This window comes from Phalacrocorax carbo, chromosome 4, assembly GCF_963921805.1.
Source record: "Phalacrocorax carbo chromosome 4, bPhaCar2.1, whole genome shotgun sequence".
NCBI lineage: Eukaryota > Metazoa > Chordata > Aves > Suliformes > Phalacrocoracidae > Phalacrocorax > Phalacrocorax carbo.
Window position 1 is genome coordinate 17,491,146 of NC_087516.1, and position 26,970 is coordinate 17,518,115.

The 26,970-nt window shown below is 39.5% G+C and overlaps 1 protein-coding gene and 1 long non-coding RNA gene across 14 annotated transcripts in view; one reads left to right on the forward strand and one right to left on the reverse strand.

Annotated features, from left to right (window-relative positions):
• LOC135313041 (uncharacterized) overlaps positions 1-26,970 on the forward strand; it is a 126,065-nt gene that overhangs the window by 64,795 nt on the left and 34,300 nt on the right. The window lies entirely within an intron of this gene.
• LDB2 (LIM domain binding 2) overlaps positions 3,245-26,970 on the reverse strand; it is a 225,285-nt gene continuing 201,559 nt past the window's right edge. For 3 of the 13 annotated variants that reach the window (XM_064449183.1, XM_064449188.1, XM_064449187.1), the window contains 3 exons: positions 14,903-15,026; positions 13,617-13,768; positions 3,245-4,550 (listed from right to left, as the gene is read on the reverse strand). In XM_064449183.1, the coding sequence (XP_064305253.1) occupies positions 4,320-4,550; positions 13,617-13,768; positions 14,903-15,026 (507 nt within the window). In that variant the 3' untranslated portion in view covers positions 3,245-4,319. Of the gene's footprint in view, positions 4,586-7,258; positions 7,405-13,616; positions 13,769-14,902; positions 15,027-26,970 lie in introns of all 13 variants that reach the window. The other 10 variants (XM_064449190.1, XM_064449192.1, XM_064449193.1 and 7 more) reach the window with 10 other exon arrangements.

Genomic DNA, 26,970 nt, shown 5'->3' on the forward strand with positions numbered 1-26,970 from the left:
TGCAATATATCACCATGGCGCTACTTGATCAGAGTTGCAGTCTCAGGAAATATTTTCAGGACTATTCAATTTCCATTAGCAGTTTCTCCAGGATATATTAGGCACAAACTGGGTTTCCTTCAATATCAATCATTCATGTTTTCTCTTTCATCCTGTCTTTGCTAAAATGGGATTTTCATGGAGGCCATGAAATTGCAAAATTTAGTCCGTTCTTATGGCTAGTTCTATCATTTAGGCTCTTCTAATGGTGTTTCACAGCAAAGGCTGGGTAAGGAACCTCTTCCCACCCTGGTGTTAGAGAACACCCAGCAATGCTCAGTGTTTTGCCTTTCCATTCCGTAGTTTCCGTCCCCTCTACCCCGATCTCTTTCTGCACACTTCAAGACTGATTCTCCGTGGCAGCTCTCTGGTAATGGGAACTTTCGCTCTGTTCCCCAAGGACGCAAGTTGGTTACACTTACACAATGTGTAGTACCTTCTCCAGGACCAAGGTTAAATATTAGTTTCTTACGACTTTCACAGAGCCCTATGATGCTGCAAGCATACAAATGCTAGCTACACCTCCCAAGGTCCCTTCCAAATTGAATTCTCCCACAACATTATTACATTCATACATACCGATGCAAAGATGGAGACCTGAGGACACCTTGTTTCTGAAAAGACTACAAAGCTGCAAATATTGCTTCTTTTTACTTGTTATGAAAAGGGAGAAAGAAGGAACTTTAAGAACTGAAATGTTCTCACGAGGGGCCACTGGTGAGATCAGCTGGTGACTCGTGTGACCTGGAAGCTCCCTGAGAAGTGGTCTTGGCTGACCCAAGACAAAAAAAAAAATATCCCCAAACAAAGCAATTCAAAGAATAACCAAAACCCACCAGTGCTTATGATTCTTGCAGGTTCCAATTCCTTTGTAACAGCAACCAGCTTAGTTATCAGTGTTCTTAGTCGCTTTACTAATTATGTGATTCTGCTTTTCTAAGTAAACTCCTGGAATTTCCTCCCTCTGATTTGCGATGGCGCTTCTCAGGGCCAGTATTTCCCTCCATTTAACTAAAACAAACAAGCGCTTTCTCTTTGAAAGTATTTCAGCAAGATGAGATAAGTTTCCTTCCTCCTTTTAATAATTGCAGGGGTCTCCAGAGGGAAGTGTCAACAACATTATTTCCTTCCAAATTCTAGGAGAGCTACAATGTTCTTGTAGGTGGGGAGATTAGATTACAGTAAAATTAATTGTTGGTTTCAAGCTTTCATTCTTCAGGCAGCAACCTCAGCTCTCATGAACGTGTTGCTTCAACTTACCTGCGATCTTTATTCACCTTTCCCACTTCTCTGCATTAGATGGTCACAGAGCACACAAAAGCTGCAACCCGCAACCGTAAAATCCAGTAGTTAATGTGATTGCTGTACCTTCATTCTCTACCTGTAGGGCGTGTTCTCGAGGACAGGGCACATGGGAAGACACGAGATCACAGGCTCTGCCTTGATGAGTTTACCATGTAATTTGAAAAATGGTCAGAAAAGCCCGTGCAGCAGCCCAGGGCATGGGGATGAAGGAAGCAGCAATGACAAGACTCTGTGGTCAGCTGCTGTACGTCGCGAGCCACTTCACTGAGATGACCCATTTGGACATTTTCTTTTATGAATAAATAAGTGAATAAATAAAATCCGCTAGCTCCCTCTGTTATTCACCCTAACCACAATAGGGTGGATTGATAGCTTGTAGATGGGGTTTTTGAGAGATATGGAGAAAGTGTCCTTCCAGATTAATTCAAGGACAGCCCTCTAAGGAGTCTGTTACCCATTTTTCAAGCGTTCCTGTGTTTATTTACTGAAACAACAGGAGTAATATGACATCATAAATCTTTTAAAAATTGAAATAGTAGTGCCAGTCTTGAAAGATTAATAATAAGGAACGCCTTTTAGAGTGTGCTCATGGAAATGTAATATGAATGATTAGTGTTTTTGAACATTAGAATTACAGTGTATAATTGTAATGTTATAGCAGCTATATAGGAGCCAGTGATCCCTTAATGGAATACATTGTGAATTTAATTATTTACATGGAAAACTCAGGGCTGATATAGTCACTGAATGATAGACCTACTGTTTCCTACATCCTGAGTTAGGAGGGACCAGCGTTGCTAGCTATGTGGATACACTCAGTCCACTTCTGTTATTTAGTTAGTTTTAAATTCTACCCTACAGCAGATATGCTTTTGTGTCATTTAGGCTATCTTCCTGCAAGGCCTACCATAGGTGACAAAATTAATTGAACGAGGAATTTGCTTGCAGGAGAATGGGGCCCGTATCGGGGGCTGAGGTTCATTCTTGGGGCAGGGGGGGAGCTGTCTCCCGCTGAAGAACCAAGTGGCTACGCAGGGTGCTTTGCCCTGTACTCCTTCTGCAGTGGTGGTTTCAAAACTATTTGGCAGAATCACATCCAGCAAAAGCATGCTTAAAAAGATGTGTATACGCTTGGGAGGCACATTTCCCTAGCGTGGTTTCCGGGTATACATACAGTCACTCAGGAAAAAACCAAGAGTTCTTCAGATGCTTTTATAATGTTAGTAATATTAAAAGTACAGTTTCAATCAAGAGCAAAACATCACTCCCCTGCACAAAAGACAGGCTCACCTAGATTCAGTCTCTCTGTGTCGGTATTTCTCCCCGTAAGTATTTGTGACCCACAGGGTGCACCTCCCAGGGCTTCTCAGCTGCCTCGGGATGCAGGCGTGTTCCTCTGTGCCTCCCAGCTCAGCTGAGGGGCTTTACACGCCGGGCTGTGTTCAGAGCGGCTGCACCAGTCCAGAGGTTTTGCTTGCTCCCGCGAACAATTGATTTGATAACAAAGGGAAGAAGGAAGGAGAATTTTTTAAATCCTCTCAGCCCCAGTTGAGGGACTCATCGTAAAACTATCAGACAGAATTCAGCAGAGTGGAAATCCCTGCTCTGATAAGCCCCAGCCCTGGAAGGCGAGAGGTGCAAAGTTCAGGATGGAGGTGCGCTTGCTGGGCGCCCTGCACTCCCTCATGCTTGGCTCTCGCCGCTGTTACGCATCATTAATGTTAAAAAAAGAGTGTCTAACCAAATTGAGCTGTAAGCGATTCACACCTAAATTACAGGCTTTCCTTTTTGCTACAAAAAGATTGTAATTCAGTGAAACATTAATTCCAATAATTCCTGGTGCATGATCCTGCACATGGGCGTGTGTCTTTTGCATGCAAGGAACTGTAAATGCACTGTATAAGAGCACATTTGTTAACACAGTTTATTGGCACACTTATTGGCAAAGCATACATAAAATACAGTTGTATTATATAACACACTGACTCACTGTGTCTTTACATGATGAGTTGAACATATTAATATGTAAATGAAAAAATTAGTTTCTTTTATAAAGTTTCACATAAATACACCGGAATAATAATAAAAAAAACAAAACCAAAAAAAAAAGTAAAACAAAAAAGGGTTTGAGGGCTTTACAAAAATATTATACAAGAAATATACTATGAAAAGAAATAACAACAAAGCCAACTCAGATACAATAATAAAAACACAAAAGTTTTAGATTTATTAAGCTGCCCACAAAGTTAATGGATTACATGGCTTTAAAATATCTGGATCGACAGCAATTTTACAAAGCATAAACTCTCATAGGACTGGGTGTCTTTTTCCACATAAAAATATTTCTCATGTCTTTGATGAAAAAAAGACATTTCTTGTTTCAGCATTTTTATTAAATGATGGAAAAAGTATCTACTGGCGTCAGCTAAATGCAAATTAAAAATGCTGGATCCTTTAAATGATTAACTGATGAAAGGAAAGTTAAAGAGAGAATAAAAGTTACTTTAAATTACTTTTCCTTAAAAGCTGATTTTTTCTGAAACAAGAAATTTCAGGTGCAAGTTGAAAAGCAGAAAATATATTACAATTGTAAAAAGTTTTACATAGTTACGTTTATGAGATCCTGAGCACTGATGACTTGTTAAAATATGGCCATTGTTTGATGAGGAAAAAAACAACCCCTTCCAATAAAATGTATTGTCAGAAATTTGCCATGAGATGCTATTTAATTTTCAGTTATTTCAGTTGAGGTCAGTGCCAGTATCATGTTGTATGTGAATGCTTCCAAGAAACGTATATGGAAGCTTATACAAGAGTTTTCCATAATTAAAAAAAAATCAGATAGCTTGAGTTTAGAAATAGATACTGTATCTTTTGAAAGGTGGGGTTTTTTCAATTTTATTTTGCAGAATGCTGTGAAACAGTAATTGATAACCCACTGACACACATTGCCGTGGGTACTGCTGCAGAATAACCTATTGGGAAGCTTGTGGTGTGGGGTTTTCAGATTTAGTCTCCTGGTTAGCAGGAGGTTTGCTGTTCCACGGGCTGTTATTTCCCAGTGCAGGTGAATTGTTGAAATCTTCTTCATCATCCATGCCATTTGCTGCATCATACTGTGTATTCTCTAATCTAGTGATAAGCCTTTCATCTTCATCCCCAAATTCGCCTCCCATCAGAGTTGGTTCTCCTACCACCATCACATCCTGTGAACAGCACCCAATATTTGTTATATGGAAACCTTGAGAGAGAAAAAATCAACTTAAAAAAATTATGTTAGAGAATTTGCATTTCTTAACTTTGTGATATTTGAACAACAGAGTTAAAAGTTCCTGCATAGTAGGACCCAGGAGACAGGCTTACACTTTATTTCTAATTTAAATGAAAAACTGTAACATGTCTCTCTAGCCGCATGCTCATGGCTCTGGATCTCAGAAACCCCAGAACTGAAAAGCAGGTGGACTGAAAAATGCGCATGATTTTAAGCAAATAAGCAGGCTATGAAACTGCCTTAAGCTCCTGCTTGAAATATTCAGCCTTTACCCAGTAATTCCTTCCTGAGCCATTTTGTGTGGAAAGGCACCAGGGTGCGTCTCAGTTGCAACTCGGCGATACGCGCACTTTAAGAGTAGTTTAAAAGAAACAGCATTTCGTATCCTCAGACTTCTCAGATGTGGAGCACAGCACTCTAATAAAGATGGTAACTCTCTTATCCATAGCCAGCCAAGCCCTTTTACGCATCCAATATACTTGACATTCTGCTACTTAATTATGGTAATTAATTTAGGTAAAGTTTTCGATAAAAACAATGTTCACACTGATTTGACAATTTGCATAGCTAATTAAGTCATTAGCAAAAACCTGCTGATTGCCAACAAGCCCTGAATTTACCATCTGTTATTTCATGGTGCCTGTCACCTAACTCCATGTAGGCAACCCTGCCGCCAATCTGTGCAGTAAGAGGACCAATCTGTCCAGCTGGTACCGTAAAAGGAAGATGAAGAGTGCTAATTATAATTACACTGATGAAGCTAGTAGTCATCAAAAACTGAAGCATGCAAGAAAGAAAGAATTCATCTAATCACTGCTTTAAGTACAAATTGTCCTTCTACGAAAACAAGTAAACCGCCTACTGTACTCCAGTGCATCACAGATTTGCTGCAAAAAAACCTAACCAGCATGGGATAGAAAGGTGCAAACTTGAGATTGGAAAGCAAAGGTGCAAAGCCAGAGAGCTCGCTTGTTCTCTCTGTTCAGGAGAATCAGGCTGCTGTGCTAACCACTAAAGAAATATGTGGGATGCATCTTTTCATGCAGCTCAGGTGGCAGGGCATCAGCTAGTGTTTGGTAAAAGTGCAGTAATTCCAGACGTCTAGCTTTGTACCTGCTGATTTAACAAGCCCTTCCAAGAATCCTAGCAAACAACAGATTCATATTTTAAAGGATCTGGTCCTCCTTATGAATGCAAAAGCATTTGTAAAAAGCAAACAGAAGACAAATGTTTGCATTCAGTCGGGTTTCTTTTTAATCTGATATGCCTTCACCATGAAACAATATAAATTATTGCCTGTAAGTATTTACACTGTTTCTCGATAACCCTCAGCAAAGGCTGACATGCTAGAGAAGAATGTTTATATCACATTTGCAGCCTGTGCTATGTGAAAAATTTGTGAGTAGATGGGAACTGTTACATTATTTCTTCTTTACATTGTCTATATTTTGTTACTCCGTATATCCACAAAATATTTGGTTAAATAAAACTCACACACAGCTTTTCAACATAGAAGTTTAAGAGACAAAGGTGTTTATAACCAAAAGTTTGTCCTAATTTGTTTCATCCCTCTAAACAACAGACAATGTATAGTGTGCACTGCTGAACCAGACCTGACCCCATTGCATTGCGAGAGCATTAATGACAAGAGAGACCTGGCAGAGGACAGCAAGTTGGGTTTGAGCGTGCAGTGTGATACGGCAGGCAAAAAGGACCACAGTGGCTGAAATACAGAATCACAGACCGAGGTGGCAACGGTTCCTCTTACTTCAGTGCTCTTGAGTATGGACCTCAAGTTCTCCTTGTTGCCATACCAGCAAGGGGTGGGCAACTTGGATGAGACTTAGAGAAGTGCATCAAAAATAACTATGGGGCTAGAACGGCTGTCTGGGGAGGCCACGTGAAAGTATAAAGTTTGTATTACATCCACCAAATGATTGGGAGGGGTAAATATGCTTAACAGCTGCAAGTGCTGAAAGGAAGAGGATTGCTTTAGGCCAATGCGATGAGATGTAAACTAGGGTACTAAGACGACATTAAGTAAACGAAAATGTAACTCCCACTGCTAAGACAATATTCCTGTTACTGAGAACCAGAGACTGAGGATTAATAACCCCAGTGGAACAGTGCTAGCTTTGCTGCTCAGGTCACCTAACTCTGGGCTGGGAAAAGTCTCAGTCTGGGGTAGGAAACATTCATGCATCAGCGGGAGGGGGGCGCTCAATGACCTTGTAAGTATTTCCATCTCTCATTTCTCAGATTCTTTGCAAATATTATTCCTTTAATATAATGACACCCACTGAGAGGACAGTTTGCACTTATATTTCTCTCCATGCTATTGAGTATCTCTCTCTCCCTCTCTGGGAATTAAACTACAATTATACTGAGGTTAGTGGAGTTCTCCCTCATTCTATTTAAGAGATAGATATCACAGCATTAGTTACAGGACATTTTAAAAAAATAATATATACTCTTGACAATCCTGCCACTTATAGTTATGTCAGGCAAAAATCGTGTCTCAGGAAGCGCACATGCTGGTTCCTCCCCAGAGAGGATTCTGCTCCTCAGACTGAAAGCTGAAGACCCCACCGAGTGCACCCCATTGAACCTCCACTCACTAGTTCCCGTGCAATGACCACCAACCTCTGAGGAGGACTGGAAGTGACTCCTTTTAGAGCCCCTCAATGCTTCTCCTTAAATTGGCCAGTGGGGGTCACTGCTGTTGAATGACACAAGGCTCCATCCCTCCCAGGGTTGAGGCTGCAGCTCTGGAGTGCTCCTAGCTCCTGCTCATGGAGTGAGAAGCAGAATCCAAGAATTAAACCCTAGTCTCTTGCACGGCAGCACACACTGCTATGGCCTAGTTATGGTAGAACATATTTGACTAGATTAGTTTAAAAAAGATTTAGACTGTAGTCACTCAATCTTATTAATTTACTCTGTGATTAGAAACAACATTTTTGGTCAAGGAATGTCTCATGATAGTAAAATATGGTTGCAGTGAAGCACTGTAAATAAAGCAGTGGATGTTTTACATTATGTGATAGAAATGTATTATTTAATAATACAACCACAAAAGCAGCTTTCATGTAAATCATACCTTTCATCCTGAAATAACCCTAATTGCCATCCAAACTTAAATTGATGCATATAAACTATACACAGAGATCACTTCATACACAACTCAAATGCAAGCACTTCTATTTAACAGACCAGTCATTTCTCAAGCTTCATCTTTTTTTATACCTAGCCTCAAAGCTTAGCTCTGCTATGCCCAGTTACGTAACTAAACTTTTTAACTTGGGATTTTAAAGATTATCCAATGGTTAAACAATCTCTAACTGGAGTCTGGAGGTAAAAATGTGTGGTGGGCCATGTAAAATTCCCCATCCCCATGCCTGCCATCTCTGCTGCTGTTAATATGTAGCCCCGCTCAGTGTGTTAAAGTGATTAATTCATAGCTCAGGTGTCACAGTCCCTGGAAATAGAAGAGCAGTGCTTCACAAGCCTGAGATAATTAAAAATGCCTGAAACTATCAAGTATATTGTTCAAGCAAGCCTGATACCCTAAGGACTGAAGGTTGCACTAGTTTTAGCAGCCAGCATACCTTTATGTGCTAAGTCAAAAGAAGAAGGGCACCTCCTCCTGCCTTCCTTCCTTCCTTCTTACAGAATTGTTAGTGGCAATTATTTTAATAATTGATTTCTTAGCTCCTTGCCACAAAAATTATTAATGGCTGAGAGCCCCATTGCTGCCCACACCCATAATGGTCACTGCCCCCAAGACAAAAACATCGGACTGACATTGGTGTTGAAATGATCTATAGAAACAGAACTGACATTTTACTTCGGTTTCAGAGTAAACACTTTCTAGAGGAAAATGGCTATCTTTCACATCTCATCATAGTCCTCTCTGTTAACTTGACATTCTGGTCTTGTTTGGAGTATTTTTCCTGGAGCAGAACAACTGGAAACCAATTTGTTCACTCTCATCTCCTTACAGCTAAATCTTAGATTCCGAATTGCACAGTTCTGAGACATGGGATAATTTCTGACACTAATTTTCTGGCCCTGGAACTGTAGCTCTGGTACTACTACATCCATTACAAACCACCCAAACCTACAGTGAAACATGTAAGAGATTGTATTGCTCCCATCCACGTTAGCAGGTTTATTTATGGATCTGGCTTTTGAGGAGCTTACAGAGAACTACAAAGAGAAAGAGAGATTATTGAGGTATGGAGTGCAAGGAGGCTCTAATTAAGACTCTGGATGCAAGAAAGAACATTTGATTCACTTAGTGGCATGCAGTGATGCTTTATTCTTTCCAACACAAATAACATTTCACTGGGTTCATAGTTACACTATTACACTCAACGGGATCTTCATTAGTAAATGAAAGCAAAATCTGCCTGTTAATTTCTATAGTTATGGTTGGGAGCAGCCGAGAGTAATGGTTCTTAGAGCTTGTGAGAGTTGTGCGTTGTTGTCAAGTTTCCAAATTCAAATAGATGAAAATGGATCAATGTGCATGTTTTTTATTACACTTAACAGAAAGTGGTATTTAAGTGATATGGCTGTATGGACCACTTCTGATGATCTTGCATATACCTTTAATCCACAGATCACAGTGTACAAGTCACTGCTCTACGTACAAGGGCCTGGGCTTGGAAGAAAGTTTTATTTGAAACAGAAGAATATTAAAAATGCAAAGGAATAAGGCTTCAGCCAGTAAAGAGGCTTCAAAACTGAGCAAAGACTTGGGAAGAAACTGCAGCTAGCTTCAGGTATTAGAGGAGATGAGTACTGTGTAAGTGATAAGGCAGTGACACACCCAAATTAAATAACTAACTTCTTTAAAATCATAGGAAAGCTAATAGGAAAATCATTGGAAAGGCAGACTTTGCAGAAGGAGTCTTGCCCATCTTTGCTCTTTGTTTGGAGGAAAGAGGAATTGGCAATTCCAGTTTCTGCGCAATGGGTTAACGTTTCTTCCAAAGATCAGACGTGATCGGGAACACGAACAACTCTGAGAACAGTTCAACTGAGCGGCATCTGCTGAGACTAAGACAGCTGAGTGGACTAGAATTTCTGGGTCCCTGTTCTGTCAAAACTCTATGCACTAAGAAAAGCCCATGCATCTGTGGAAATCACTGGAGGTATTGAGCCTGCACCAATGAGAGCCTGGGAGAAGAAAACTTCTGGTGAGAAAAATGCTTTTGTATTTGTGCTATTGGAGAGGCTTTAGTGGCACTTGGTTCGACTTCCAACACACTATACTTCAGGTCAAAAGAATCACTGGACAAGTAATATGCCAACCTAGGCATGAATTGTGCAGTGCAATCATGTAGCACACTGGCTAACTACATTTGTTTTAAGAATGTAGGAAATACGTAATATGTAGGAAAGGTGTTAAACAAGGGACTTGGGCAGGAAGAGTCATAAACTGCCACAAGGAGATGCTGACGGTCTGCAAGCGGTAGCATGAGAACTAACAGAATCACAGAAACCACATAAAGGAAAATGAAAGTAACAGAGTGCAAACGACTGTCAAAAGGGCAAAACTTTGTATTTTACTTAGCAGGGTTGAGAAAGTATAAAAAAGTTAGAGATATGAGGACAGACTGTGACTAACTTTTTTCAGCTTACTGAGAGGAAAGATGCATACCCACCCACTGGCAGAGCCCCTTAAGATGGTTTTGAAGACTGTGTAATTAAAGATGTATCAGAATGTGTCAACACAGTCAAAGTGCTCATAAATTTAAGGCAACACAAAGGGCACAAATGATACTGACTGATTAGGCTGCAGCAACTGAACTTGAGGGTGCAGTGCCAACCTGACCCGCTCATGGAAATACAACCATGTCATTTCACTTTCTGGGCTTGGCCCTGTACTATCAGCACTGTCCCTGCCTAAGAACTGATCAGAAAATAATCCAGGTAGAGGAAATGGCACAACCTGCTATTACTGAAGAACATGTACGTGACAAAAAATGGCCCATCTCATTGATCAAGGTTTGTTCAGCGCCATGTATTTATCAAAAAATCTGGAAGGGGCTATAGGGAAAATGACAAATCTCTCTGAAGTTTCAAGCTTTGTCAAGCTTTGTCGTAGCTGATGGTACTCCAGTTGCTTTCTGGTCACTGTCCTGAACATGGAATGTTTGCCTCTCCAGACATGAAGACCTCATCAAAGAAACAGAAGTTTCTTTGGTGTGGCTGAGAAATGTGGGTGAGGGATACAGTAAGTTAACACATTTGCCATAGTGTACACAGCATTACTGTGGGAGCAAAACTGAATAATTACTAATGTCTTAAACCAAGAAACATTACATAGAATAGAGGCTAAAGAAATATTGTCTAACCAGGATTAATTTACTATCAAAGAGAAACCAACATAGAAGCATGAAAGTGACAGGAAATTAGGAGTTAGATACTATTATGGTGGTGAGACTGTCTTTGCCGACTGGGAAGAAATCACTGGAGAAAAAGAGAAAGCTGGAGTACATGACGTCGTAATAATTGAAGTTTTGTATGGATATGAGCTCATTGTTGGGGTTTTCTAGAGAGGATGATGGGAATAGTGGAACTGAAACTCGCTCTGCTTATGTGAGTCATCTGGAAAGAAGATGCAGTGATTTCATTCCTCTTCTCTCATAATTAGAGGGAAAATGCTTTTAACACTGAAAATGAATTATTTCAGTAGGGGTTTTTTGTTGTTGTTGTTTGTTTGTGTTTGTTTTTGTGTTTTAACTGAGCAGGGAAGTCCCATTCACAGAAAGTTCTATGGCCAAATGAAACTTTTAGTTAGTAGAAAAATGTCAAATTATGTTTGAGGATATCTTGTCTTCTATTGCATATAAGGAAAATCAAATATTAACTACTGAATGATTTGCTTTAAGGTAAAGTCAAGAGAAAGAAACAGAAAGCAAGTTACTGCTACCTGCAGCTAACTTCAGAAAGCAGTGGCATGCCCGTAATAAGGCCCACTTCAAAGAATGCATAATTTTGAAGAAACATGGTAACATTGCTCTATTTAACTGAAAAGTGTTGAATAGTTTTACACCAAAATATCCTACTGCTAAAATTATTTTGAGCTCTGTCTACTCTACAGGGTGGCCCAACCATCAAGTCCATCTGGTTTGCTATGTTTGCTGTGGGGAAGATGGGAAAAGCTGTTAGTATGCCAAACTGAACAGCTAAGTATTTTCCACTGTGCAGAGGGAAAGGAGAAGGGTCCTAAAAATGGAACCTGATCCTCCATGCAAAAGAGTTTGGACCATCTTGCTACTCTGGCACAGAGAGAAAACAATATTGAAAAATATTGACTATGCAGCATCTTGAAAGACAATGAAGACTAAAAATCCATCCCTCATACCATGATAAACTTCACCGTTATGTTTCAGATGCTCAAATATCATCTCCATCAGGAAGGGTAACCTTAACTACTTCATTTGTCAGGAGCAGCCTTTCAGTACCTGAAGTCAGCCTGAATATCAGTGGGAGTGACAGGCAATTATCGGAGGGCTCCATTACACTCAAACGTACAAGCACACGTGGCTACCACTGAAGCCAACAAAAATCATCTCTCCAGGAAGAACCAGGCTGAAGAGAGGCAGAGGGCCAGATTCTGGTCCTACTGAACAGAACTCAGGGCAGGAAGTAGCTGAGATAAAGTGATTTCACTATATTTTAAACTTGGAGAGAGCAGGGCACTGCCTGGTTGCTCAGTTTTACACCTGATTGCTGTTTTTTTTCTTAAATATGGTTGATTATTGATCCAAGGAGTTTTCTGGCAGACACAGTCAGTGAGGCAGAGTGGCCCCTGCCACCAGGGGATCAGGTAGCTGGCCTTCTGACTGCTTGTGCTGCCAGAAAAACCCAGAGATGCCTATATTAGGGAAAGAACCTGACTCCAGCGATGTGAGCCATGTGAAAATTTTAATATGACAAGGAGAAAATATGAGTTTAACGTACTGAAGCCCAAAGCTTCTGTAAGCAAGTGGATTGCTGATTCAGTTGCTAAACAAAAAAATCTTCATTTCATTTCACTGGTGTTAGACTACTCTTTTTTTATCTGGGTATTGAAGCTTCCTAGGAAGTGCCTGCTTTGTGCTAACAAAAGGCCTATATTCTTTGTCAGGCTTCAGAAGAGACCTAGCCCTTTCCTATCTGCTGATCAAAAATCCAATAAAAATCCCTGCATGTTATTCCCAAGATACCACTTTACAGTTCCTATAATATCATATTAATTTCCCTAGCTTAAAATGCATAAGCTATCTCCTTATTGACTAAGGCACACTTTGTCACAATTTGGGGTCTGATTGCCCCTATACTGTGAAGAAGGCAATAAATGTGATTATTAAAGTGCTGGTACAGTTCTGGAAATTACTTGGTCCTATACAACAAGGATGTCAACAGTAACAGCTAGCAGGGTGGATAAGCTGAGACCCAATTTCCAGGGGATCTACCTTCTGCAGGTGGAGTGGTTGGAAAAAGATATAACCTCTGCAGGTAATTTAATTTGTAACCTGTTCCACTAAAGCATCTGAACCTGGCACCATGTAGAGGCAAGGTACTAACATAGAGGGACCAGCAGTCTGCATAGGTATGGCTGTCCTGTTCCACCGGGACTCGTCCTCACTTAGCACCTGGCAGATGGAAGTCTGCAAGACTCATGCTATATCTAAAAACACAAGGCCCAATCTGAGTCCCACCACCAGTGGAAGGACACCCACTGACAAGAAGGGGAGTTGGCCCAGGCCTTAAAAAAAGTAACTTCTGGTCCTCAGGACACCCCTGCTTGAGGGTCATTTGTTAAAGCTGCACTGCAGAATGGCTTCTTCACATCTCTCCACTAGTTCCCCAGCTTCCACAGCACACTGTGCAAGATTGCCTTTTGCTTGTGATAGTTTAGGCTCAAGAATGCACCTTCTTTACAATTAAGGAAAGAATTAAAGCACTGTAAGTGATTCAGGCCTAAAAGGAAAGTGAGACTTACAGGTACCTGACTTGATAGACTCAGGTTTGCAGCAGCTGACTTCTTCTTGCTGCTGGTACTATTTGCGTTGTTCCCAGCACTGCTGTTGGAAGTGCTGCTGGTAGAGTTTTTCCTTTTTCTCCGTTTGGTTGTAGGTTGTCTTGTGGGTTCTGCTGCAATAAAATGGTAAGAAGGAAAGCAAATGGCAGATATTGTAAAGCATGTACTAAAATGATCCATAAGCAGAAGTGCTGCAATATTTTTTCATCTAGTTTTCAATTCCTATGTTTACTAGTATATGTACTAGTAGTAGTATTATTAGATGTAACATATGAACCGTAGGATAATATTTGGACCCAAACCAATGGAATCTGCTTTCAGTTTTGTGTAAAGGACTAATGAAGTTTATTTTCCCAGCATTACCTATAAAGACATTTGAAAGCATTGTATCAATGGGAGTATCATGATGTCTATCATGATGTTCAAACTGACTGTGTAACTTGCTGAAGGTCACAAAGCAAGAAACAGTGCTAAACAAAAAACCAGGTCTTATTCTGAGGTAGGGTACAGCCTCAACTGACCCAGCCAGAGGCAAAGGCTAAGGGTAGCTTTCTACCCTACTGGTGCCCTATGATCAACTACCATTTCAGTTCCTTCTGCCTCTGATGTGGGCTTCATCTTTAAAACTGTCACTCCCAAGGAAGCACGTTAGGGAGTACTGAATGCCATTGCTCTGTGAGTCTTCCAAGCGCAGACCGAATTAGGACAATTACATAACTTTTCTTAAATTGGAAAAGAACAGAGGGGCAATTGTACTTTTCAAAATCTGGCCTGGGCACGCATGTGAATACTCTTAGATACACAAATCTTTAATAAACTGAAAAAAGAGAGAATAATTATTTTGAGGAGTAAGAGGAAGGAGATTAGGTCCAGGCCTGTAAATAACATTATATTAGTCTCAAAGACAATTAATTATGAATTGTAGCTGTAATTTCAGAGTCACAGCAGGAAGCTGAATTACACAAACGATGAATTCTAATGGAGCCAGTAGGCATTTTGCATTCCATCTACACATATTTTTGTACTAAATTATATCCTAGTCATAGCAAAACCATCTGAATGTGCACGTCTATAAATCAGTTGGGTAAGACTGAAATCATAAAACACCAGAATAATTTTCAGGCTTACTTTTGGAACAGTGCTAATTCTTATTACTTTCCTTTGTAAGTAAATTTGCAGTAAATTTTCCCATTGTTTCTATATTAATTTAACTATCAAATAAGTAAAATACTGGAAATGAAACATACCTGGTGGGGCCACCATTCTCTGCCATTTTTGAAACAAGCAAGTCTTCAAGCAGTCTCGAGGACTTAGATTGTAAGTTTTATGTCTTGACATCAGTTCCTGCATTGGCTCCAGTATTACACACAACTGGAAGAAAAAGTCAGAATAGAATTATTTCACCTAAGCAAAGGCTCAGCTGATCAGTAGTTACATAGCTGGAAAGTATATTCTTGGATTTTTTTTTACCCTTACTACCAGAGTATGCCTTGTACAGCTCAGTTTAATCTGCACTCTGATTGCAGGATCAAAACCCTGAATTGACAGAAGTTTTCCTCATTATTTGCTATCTTAAGTATTTTTTAAAATACCTTTTAAAATCAGTCTCTTCCAGAGTACAGAGATTTCAAAGAGTAGAAAATTTTCGTGCTTGCTTACCAAAGCTGCAAAGATGAATTAATATATAAAAAAATGGCCATAGCAGGTTATCATTCCCGTATAGCAAAATGTACACATAGTGATCTGACCCGCTGCGCTCCACAATGAAGACTTCTCATAAATGAGGGTTGTAAACATGATATTTTATCTTGATGTTGCATGCAAAATAATTTAAATAATTTTGTTCCTTTCTTGTTATGAGGACTATACATTCTCTTCCCATCACATGAATGACATGTCCAAGAAAAAAGAGAAGCATTTTATTTTCCTCATCAGCTTGAATGCTCTGTTATGTCACAGAATCACAGAATCACAGAATGTCAAAGCTGGAGATTTCTGAAAACATAGAATTGCAAGCAAACCTCTTCTTTAAATAGATTCTTATATATTTTCTATCTGTTCACTTAGTAATTAAAATCACTGTTCGCTGCTTTTTGCTCCTGTTAGCACAGCAGATCTAGCATAAAGAACACAGTGAGCTGGTTTCTATTCCCTCCTGTTTATCACCACAGAATCATTTCCAGTCAGTTAAACCTTACGCAAAACCACAGAAGACTACAGAACTGCACATGTGTAACTGAGGGCTTACTCTTGCTTGCAGGATTCTGGTTTTTGGTCATCCTACATGAGAAGAAAGAATCCAGGTTGACCCCTGTGTTCCACCTGAAATTTGCAGGACTGGCACATAGGAGGAAAACGTTCCTTACTTCTAACTGACCACATTTGATAAGGAAATAGCTGATACAGAATAAACATGGAGCCTGCATGCCAATTTTAGTCACTTTTCAAAGCAGAACTGCATTTAGAAGCAGGGGAAGGTTTGGCTTCTTTTACCAACAGAAGTAAGGCAACAAGTTTGTCAAATTTTTAGAAGTTAGAATGGAACTGCAGAAAGGCATAACTTAAGCCGAGTCTTGTTTTGAGTTATTTATTTAATTTCAGCAGTTCTTGCTTGGATTTACTTCAGCAGGCAATGTTTTCCTTCCGTGCTTTAACAAATATATAAGACATGAGGCAAATTCTTCTCTCTGTGCTGCACAGCCGATCAATGTTTGCTCCATTCTCCCCATGTGCACCCCATTCTCATTCATATAAACGGAGATGCCAAGTATGCAGGCAAAATAGCTGAAAGGGAGCTGCTATGAGGACTAAGAGATTAATTCAGCATTTAAATATTATTGTGTATTGGCACTGCCTTTTGACGAGCCTTTCATTAACAGCAGTTAAAACGGAGATAACATAAAGCAGCAGGGAGAATGAAGAGCTTCAGTATAAGGAATTTTTTTTTCCAACTGCAGAAATTAAATCTGCAGTTGCCTCATTGACTTTTTTCTTACATAGACTTTTTACATATATTTGTAGATAAATATCTGCAAGGTAATCTAATAGACAGAGTTCCTATCAGATCGTGCACTTTGGGCTCAGATTTTCCTCCAGTTCAATATTCTACCAAAAATTAAAAGCAACAGGCCCTAAAGTATGTGCAGGATCAAGTCAATGCTGTGAAAGTGGTGTTGTATTTTGAGTTCTTATTCAATTTATTCTGAAACCTGCAGGCACTTGCTCAGGTTTTGTGTGTGTTTGTGTGAAAGGGATTTGTGATCATAATCAACACCATTGCTTTGGCCCTCAGAAGTCTGGGTTTCTGGCAGAGCTGCCTAAGTAAGCTGTCTTATTATGAGCAGATAGTAACTAGCATGAAAAAGATAGCTGTGATAATTCTTAACAAACTAGTTAGCCCGGGCAGAGCACTACGCTCACATAGCTCTACTGCTGCTGGGACTAAAATTGTGTAAATATACATGTAGGGTCTTCCAAGATTTCCTTAGGGACACTTTATTCATGACACATTTACTCCTCTGTATATATTTATTGTTGGCAACAAAGAGAATGTTTCTTCTTTATCATCTGGCAAAGATGTTTCCTATTGTGTACTAGCTGTAATACACACTGAGGAGAACTATGCAGTCCCTGCTGCCTGTAGATATCTTGACTGCTAATCCTGTCTATAATCTCTTTCACTTCACACACAAGATTAAAATTGGATACGGGCCCAAAATGTAGCAATACCTGACTGCTCTCACACACGTCGACTCCAAATGGTAAGTGCCAGGGCCCCTACACTGGGACATGGGACCGTCTCACCTCCTGGATATTTGGGAGCTGTATGAACTTGTGTGAATTCTTCTTCTGGTTCTGGGGAATTCTCAACCATTTTCTCCCTCTAAAGTCTGCAAATTGTAAGGTTAGCTTTGGACACCTGAGTAATAGGAGAGCAGTGCACTCTGTAGTGACAAGTCCATTTAAAATGCATCTAGCTCAGGTGAATTGGGCACAAATGTAAAATGAACTGGATTAACGAAGATTGATATTAAATCTTGCAGTCTTTTTCAGTGACCCTTGAGACCTACCTGAGATCTAAAGTGATTCAAAACCAAATCCCTGAAGGAGGAAAAGATCATGGCCCAGTTATCTTAAGTCTGAGGAACCTGCCACTGACACTAGCTTGCTTTTTGCAAAGAGCTATATTAAAAATGTGGGGACAGGATGAATTTAAGAGCTAGGTTGGCCAAAACCACCTGCTGTCTTTAACTGCTAGTGAGCAGGGTAACTGGCAGGCTGATTTGACTGCATCATTTTCCAAAGTGACTTCTTAAAACAAAGCTAACGAAATGTTTTACATACTCCTACATTCATTGGCATATAGAAGAAGCCTGAGGCTTAGACTGCCTGCTCCCCACAGATCACCTAATCTTACTTTGTGAGATCCCTTTTCAAAACATCTATTTTAACATTTTTTCAAGCATTGGATAATATTAAAATGTACAAGTGTTTACTGTAGTACTCTAATAATAATATTTGGAACACCAACAAACCTGATCTCTTCTATAAGCATTTTCTGCACAGCTCAGGAAAATACCGTGAAGACTTAAAGACTTTAGTGCAGTGACGATGTATGTTCACAGAAATAATTTCTACATTTCTAGGGACACAGAACCTTTAATGGCGATGCTTGACAAGATGCAGACATTTCCAAGCTCCATGTTCAGGCAACACAAAAGGTGGGACTCATTTGCCAGCACACAGGTGTCTAGTGCCAGCTGAAATGCCCTAGGGTATCCTGGATCTGATCCATCTGATCTCTCTTGCTGTCCCAGAAGGACACAAGGCTCCGTGTGGATGTTTCAGGCACTAGAAGGTGTCTTAAGTGTACGGGCAATTGAATGAAGCCCAAAGTTAAATTATGATTCTTCTAGCTTTTAAGACATATTTGGAAGAATGTGTATCGTAATAAATTTATACTTTCCCTCTGCAGTATTAAAACCTACTGAAAGAACTCCACATGATGATTAGTAGCCCAATATTATTAGAATTAGTTTCCAGTCATGTTTTCTTATTTGAGGTCAGACCATTACTGCAGAACCATTGCTGTTTCACTGTGTCATAGCTGTGAGTTGGGTCCACTGCTAGAGACGAACACAGCGCTTTACAGTGTGAGAAGGCATTGGCATGAAAAGTTTATATTTGTGGGTGCCCAGCACACACTGGGACTCATGCATGCATTTTGGTGCTGTATAGAGTGTCAGTGATTATGCTAGAGTTCCATATGGAACCTATGGACAATTCATCAATTACAGGGCTTGGATCCAGCTTGAGAAAATGGTAATGTTATACCCTTGGGGATCAGGGAAGTGAAAGTAGGGAACATAATCAAGCACATGGGGTTTTTTGTGTGTGTTAGTAAAACACATCTGGAAGGATTTGATTTCTTTTATTTTTAATGACTCTTTTTTAGAGAAGACTAGCATTTATGAGTTTCAGAAAAGTGTGTTTTAAGAAGGGAATTATATGAGGAGATATTGGAGGCACTGCAGACAGGAGTTAGAGGGTTCTGAGACTATGGATCCACACGTAATTTCCTGTAATACAGTTATCAGCAGAGCCAAAATCAGCCTTCGTAAGTAAGGGGTCAGACTCAGCTCTGAGATCAGTCTAGTCACACCAAGAATGGTTTTAGCCTTACGATTTTTGTTCTAACACTGAGTTTCTATTCTATTCTGAGAATAGACATGGATTCTCATAGCAGTGGATATTAGCAGAAAGACCAATGTGACAGCTATTTTACCTTACTTTTGCATACCAAAAGCTTAGGTATTCTATTGCTAATTTAATTAGCAATTACCCTCTTCAGTGAAACCTCTTGTTTCCATGAGAAATTTTACAGTTCCAGTAGCGAAGGTTTGTTATCCTGTTCGTGTAGACGCTGCGGTCCTGCCGGCTCTGAGCTGCAGGTGGCAGAGCTAGCCCAGCTAACAGCCTTCCCCTGCTTACATGCTAGGAGCACAAAAGAACTGCAGCCTTTCAGTCTTTCAATGCCTTGTGCATTTTAAAGAAAACTGAGGAGGACTCGAGTCTTGCAATACGCAGGTGGTGAGTCTGACATAACCAACAGCGGGTTACTTTAAAGCAGGAAACATATATGGTCAGTAAGTGCTGGGCAGCCAGGGTGTCCTAAAGTCTACCAAAAGAAGCAAGTTTTGAGAACTGCATCTTCCCATGGTTACCAGTTTTGTCTGTATAAGCAAAAGTTTCACTAACCACAATTTAAAACATTGAATTATCTAAAATTTTCATTTAGATTACACTTAACAATGTTAATGTAAATGTAACATCAGTTTTTCTGAATGAAACCAGCAAGGAACGTGACAGCGATGAGAGTGCTCCCTGAAGTTTTACTGAAATTCAGTTTTAACTCTTTGATGCTTGAAACTTCTGCTTGACTGCCTGTATTAATCACTTGAAAACTCTAGGAACTGTTGCATAGTCAGGGCTCACAGAGATTTACAACCCTTCCTCAAAGTGACAAAAAACATCTGAACGGGGGTATTAGTCATTGTCTAATGTTCAGGTAGGATGTTGACAATGAAGTTATACCTGGAATACACTGTGCAGCCTTGAACTGGTTCAGTGCTTTCTTTTAGAGCTCATTTTTAACCTCCACAAATAGTTTGAGTTATTAACTAACAAATCGGAACACAATGACATTTAATTTCTATGTTGAAATGCAGTCTTCTCTTTCTATGCCCTATATGTGCTCTAGAGACAATGGCTCCAGTTAGCGTTGCCAGTGAAATTCTGGCCCCAATGCATTTCCCGGGAAAAGGTCCCATTGACTTCAGTGGGGCAGGATTTCTGAAAAGAACCCGAACATCTTTGCACACTGTTTGATGGACATCCACAGATATGTATTTCCAGAGGTCCATGTTATGGTACTGTTACATCTGTAATGAGGAAGGGGACACATTATGGATATTTTTTTCAGCCCCTGTGTAAGAGCTATAGCTGAAAGTCAGACTTCCAGGAGTCGTGTCAAAGCCTTGTACAAGTGCCCTGCACTCCCAGCAGTATGGCACTGAAAGAGCAATGCTTTGCTGCAGTCCTCAATATGGATCATTCTTTGGTGTTAGAAATAGGGAAGGCTTATAGCTGAGTTTAAATTCCTCTGCTCATGCTTGTTTTTCAAAATTAATGTAAGTATCATTCCTCTGCAGAACAGAGGGAGGAATGAAAATTTCCTAGGAACATATTGCTGCTTCTTTCACTGGCTTGCAATTCACTGCTGAAAATAGCTTGTGTTTTTTAAGAATCACATGTGAATACAGAACATTTTCATCTTAAAAACCGTGTTTGTTTTCCATTAAAAACATGGAGATATAAATGAGAAATGTTTTGGGTTTTTTACAAACCAAAAGAAATGAGGTTTTTTTTTACATACTTGTTTTTCTGGAGGGGATTGCTTTTGCTTTGTTCTAAGCTCTTGCCCAGTATGTCAAGTCAAATATAAGTCTCTTCCATCAGTTCCTTTCAGTGGATCAACTATACCCATGCTCCTTCCCTGCATAATAAACTTTAAGCCAAAATAAGTGGTTTTGAGATTCCCATCACTCAACATACTAGTCTGCTACCTGCTTTCACTTTTTGAAGAGCTACTGTACACTCCCGCTGAGATGTGGATACTAATGAGAAAAGTTCATCCCATTGTACATCCTGTGTAATGATATACATGGAATAAATAAATGATCAATTTTGAAATTCTGCGGTTCTTAGCGTAGCAAGCATCAAATTCAGTAACCGCTTCAATTTAAATTATAAAAGTAGTTATTTTAACCTGACTATTCAAAATCCAGTCTGCGCAGGCTCATTTTTTTTATGAAACCTCAGATGATCTTCAGGACAGAATGAAAAGGCAGCTCTTAACCCCAATAGCTTAAGTAGTCCAATACCATAAAGTAATCCCTGACTTGTTTACCGTGACTACTCTTCTCTCCATATTTCCAATTCCTTCTGTGCCAAAGATTTTTAAATTGGCAGTGTATAAGCAGATTGAAGTTCTTGGTCTTGCTACATAGGTAGGGAACAATATGAGCTTTTGGTATCCAGAAGGAGGTAGGAAACTGCTTGGAAATATGATATAGGCATATTTATTGTATTTACTCCTAAATTAAATACATTTGCTTTAAACAGATAGTAATGACAAGGTCTAAAAACCATCACTGAAATTTCTTTCTTTAGAGTTTGACTTAAAAATCTCGTTGAGATTAATGTGATTGCACCTCTCAAAGAAATCGTTTTAGACCAGTTCAGGGCTCAGCAAGACAGCACTGCATCAGCTTGAACTTGGCTCGTATTTTAAGTATGTCTCCAAAACCATATGGAGTGGATATTTTGTGTTAGCTTTAAAGAACGCAGAAACTCGTTCTGCAGCACAATACCATAGCAAGAGCAGATTCTGGGACAAATTCCACAACCTGACATTTACTGGGTCTGGGATATACTTAATAGCCATCACTCCGCACTGGAGAAAGTTCCATGTTTTGTGACTACTCACCATTCTGAGTCAAGAAATATTTATACTTGTAATCACCTAAAAGCTAGGAATTAGGGTTTCCAGCTTAACACCTGCAATATTAATGATCATTAGCATCTACAGCTCATTATTTATTATTCATACAATACCAGAGATATACACGGATATTTTACAAACTATTGAGTCCCTCATTCTGAAGTGATTCCTATCTCAACTAGATAAGAAGGAAAATACTAAGCCAGGAGTAATTTGGCAACAGTAGGGTATGCACATGAAAACAACAATTTCATGTAGCTATCTACACGTCCCTTGAGAACTACTGATATATATTTAAATGGTTCTCGTGTGTTGTCACTTGAAAATATGGCTGTTTTGCTGTACAGATTGCCTGCTACACATTAAGCAAAATGTCATTCATTTCATTGATATTTTGGTTATGTAGGAAACAATATAAGCTCAGTTCTGCCACAAGGCTCCTGGAATTCACTATTTCTTTCCTGTGTGTTTCCAGCCCTGCAAGATGCAGTAGGATGACATGAAACTACTGAAGCTCCATGCTGGATTCACTAGTAAATACTCAGCACTTCATAATGTTTGTTCATCCTATGCTCTGCCCTGAATGCCAGTCTAGGACTCTCCAGTTTCTCTCTAACACCCAGAGGTAGCAAATGATTTCTCAATAATGCAGTATTCAGCTGCTCAATCGCTCCCAAGCTACGTAGCTCATCATGTTTTTACACTGCTCTGTATCTGCAACCATTTCAATTCCCAGCAACAGTGAGAATGGAAGGAAGCAGCATTCATTTCAGGTAAAGCTTAAAAAAAAAGTGTTCTTCCAGGCAAATACTATGAGCGAGTAGGAAACAGAAACAGTTCTGAATACAGCAAAGCTATCACCAGCGCTGCAGCTACTTCTCATTAGTGTGTTCGACCCCAATTTAATTTCTTTCTCTCATTCCCTCTTTTGTTTTTTCTTAACATATCAGCTAGCTAACAGCTTCCACCAATGCCCTCTCCTCCATGCATTCTGGAGCAATGCAGGTGATTATGGAAACTTTGGTAGCTCTTGTGGCCATTAATTCTGCCCTTTCATGTGGTGGCATCAGTGACGGCATCAAAACCATGTGGCTGGTCAGCAAGGAACCCAACCTCTTTTAAATTCATAAAGCTTCTCCCTCCTTCCCTGAATCCCACCCAGGACTTCAGGTTCTTCACTCCCTGCAGTGTGCCCGTACTAGCAAAATGGTTCCAGGTTCAACCCTCCCGTAACCAGACAAACATTCCTGTAAATGTCCTTTTTCTTGCAGAACTGCTGCTGAAATGCTTTGCAGACAGCTGAGCACACTCTCCCCTGAGGAGAACCTCGTTTGAGGGCCTCCTTATCATTCATATTGTACCAAGCCAAGCATTTCTTACACTGGACATGAGCAGTCTTAGCAATATCTTCAGTTTATATGTAATGAATGGTACGAAGCACCTTTGAGATGCCATGTGATGAAGGCTGAACTGGACAGATGTGCTCTCCTTTCCCCATCTGAGGGGAAGAACTCATGCTGGAGTTGCATTTGTGCAGACGAGTTTGACACCTGCCTTATTTAGTTATCACTTTGGCAGTCCTCTCATCATTACAGCATGTGCTGGAATGAATTCTGTTTCACAATACTCTTAAGCATTAAAAAAATGATTTAGGCCTCGCAGTCATTGCTGTAACTATTTGATAACCTTCTCCCCTCAGACCTTTTTTTTTTTAAAAGTAGCTATTTTACTTTCCTTGTGATTTTGTTTAATCTATTTAGATCTATGGTTTATGGGTTTAGAAAGGACCTCTATTGTTTGTATTTTTGTTTCTCTCTTTGAAGTTTTAATACTGTTTTTTAATAGATTTATATTTTTTGGACTCTTTGCAAGAACTTTGCAACTTGAAATTATTCACTCTTCCTCTCATTATCCAGCCATTAAAAGAATGTCCTTTCAGTAAATGCTCTTTTTCCTATTCACTCTCTGTACAATGGGAAGATGTTTTGAAAAACCCTTCCTTCAACAGCATCACACAAGTCTATGAGCTTTTAATATTGTTTGCGCCAGATGGACTCATGCCTCTTCCTACTTCCTACATCAAAGTGAAGAGTGAAGGTTATCTGGTTCCTTTCCTTTTCCCTTGACGACAAATCAGGCAAAGTAAGGGCAGTTGGTTTCAATACCACCAGCAGATATTCCTGGAATCCCAATGGCAGAGGCGAACTGCATCCAGTTGCTGTATGTACTTTCAACTAATGAAAACAAAAGGACTGGCAGGAGAATTCTCATCTTCCTCCTGATGGACTTACTTCTCAAGGCTGTGAAAACCTAGAATCAGAATAATTGACCAACTAACTCTTCCCTATGGACTTCCTGGTGCAATCTGGCCTCATGCAAATATATAGATTGTTCATCTTTTTCTGCAATGAGGTCGGCCTGCTTGAGCCTTCTCCTTAAGCAGAGATCGGAACGGCAGAAAAGGATCATTGTGTCAAATCACCAGCCTGTATCAGAACAAAAAGTCTGGTTCAGCCCATCATATTGTGTGATTCTTCTCTCACAACTATCCATATATTCAATGATCAATAGGCAAGATTTGTGCCTTACACATCTCAGATCAGAATTAAGCTCTTAAATGATTTTAAGAGACCATAAAATTTATCTTTGTAATTTATTTTAACATTAGTGTTAAATTATAATGCAAAGTGCATCATGTTGACTGCATGATATGATATTTTATACTGCACTTGGTATTGTGCTGAGGATCAATTTCAGAGACCTTGTCAGGGCAAAATTAAATTTTAATGTAAATTGGAACAGATTCATTGATTTCAGCCTATGCTGGATTTGGATGGAGTTCCACCATTATGTGGGGGTTAAGGCTGGCCTGTAGTAATTAAAAGGAGGAACTAAGCACTTTGAACCAAATACTTTTTACTTGAGCCTTGTCCTGTGAACTAATCATTTTTACATCCAGTTACACATTATGAATTGACATAGAAACTTGATAGCTGTTGTTCTACCTCACTGTGTTTCAGTGGCCTGGTACAAAGCACATGACATTTGAAAGATTTCTTAATTTCATTTTCCCTAGATAGTTAAAAAATCATACAGCTTACAATTTATTCTCATTTCATTTTTACTGCCTCTACTCCTGACGCAATCGCCAATTTTATTCTTCACACAGTACCGAGTTAAGAACAAAACAAGGGTGACTTTGGCGACCATTGTGCACTTCAAAAGAGGTTTGTTCCTCTCTTATTCTTTGCCAAGTGCCGATACTTAATGATCAGAATTCCTTAATAATCCACCTTCACAGCCAGTCCAAAGAGTATCTTTAGGAAACAGCATCGGAAAGGTCTATTTCCCTGTTTGCCATCTCCCATCACTATCACGTGTGATGTTGCTGCATGACATTTCCTTCCTCTCTATTTCTCCAAAGGCAAACAAGCTACTATTCAGCAGTTCTGAGTCAAATCCTAACACCTGATATTTCTGATATGCAAACTGTTAGCTTTTTCTATTTGTGCAACAACGAGACCTTATCAGTTTTGCTGCTTTTCATTTTGACTATGAAATGCATCCACTATCGCTCTTCACCTGTGTCCCTGGCAGCTCCCTTAGGTTCAGATGGAATCCAGTATATTGTTTGTCTTGTTCAAACTACTGCTGATCCAAAACAAATCACAGCATTATAAAAAAGATCAAGAGTGTAGGGACTGCATTTGAATGCTGACAATTTTTACTGTGCAGCTGTATTACAACTTGGAAATAAGCTTAGGAATGTTTTCATGGTGAAGTGGTCTGGAGACAGAAAATGCTGCCTTAAAGATACTGAAAGCAGAACAATAGTTGAGGCTACGACTGGCCAAAATACAAGTCTAAAAATGTAGTGGTGCTGTTGAAATTTTAGTTTAGTGCATAATTTTTTGAGGATACTTCAAAATATGTGCCACAGATGAAAGCCCTCTTTATTCTGAAAAACAAAACATCACCTTTGCCTTTGATTTAACAAATTCACTTTTGTACATTGCACTATTTTCTGGTGTCCTTGTACAAGCTTTCCTTCATACAATAGATACACATGAAGGTTGATACATACTGAGGCAATACCACAACTATGATTCATCCTTCAGACTAACATGTACATAGCAACTCTAATCTTATTTACAACCATGCAAAAAGAAAGCTTTTTCCAGAGTATAAGCAGCTAGCTCTTCTGTGGCATGAATCTCTTCCCCTGTCCATATAAAATCCTCTTGTTTCTATACTGCAGCTCAAGCACAAATGCAGTGTTTTTCACATAACCAGTTCTATTTTTAGCCTGAATTGTAGGAAGTCTGCAGCATTAATAAATGGAAGAGAAGTACAGAACTACACCGCATGGTAATGTGCCAATGCAAAAGCTAGCTTGGCCTTTAGCCAATGAACTGTGGTTAGATGTTAGAGCAATGAAAGTAAAAACACCACTTATAATGGAATGAATAATAAGCTGACAAACTTCCACGCATTTATTTCATACTTTTTGAATGCCAACCTTATTAATACCAACATGTTTTCTATTTTATTAGTGAAATCTCTCAGCCTGAAGCATAGACATAGATAAATGTATATGCATTTTTATATATGCAATTGAGATTTCCTTAATTCTGTGTTCAAATAGAAAAGAACAGTGTAAAAGGCAGATGACACCTCACAGTGCAGAGCTTGACATAGGAAAAAAGGAATAAAGAAGGAGCTTTTCTTTATAAACTAATAAAGCAACTTCAC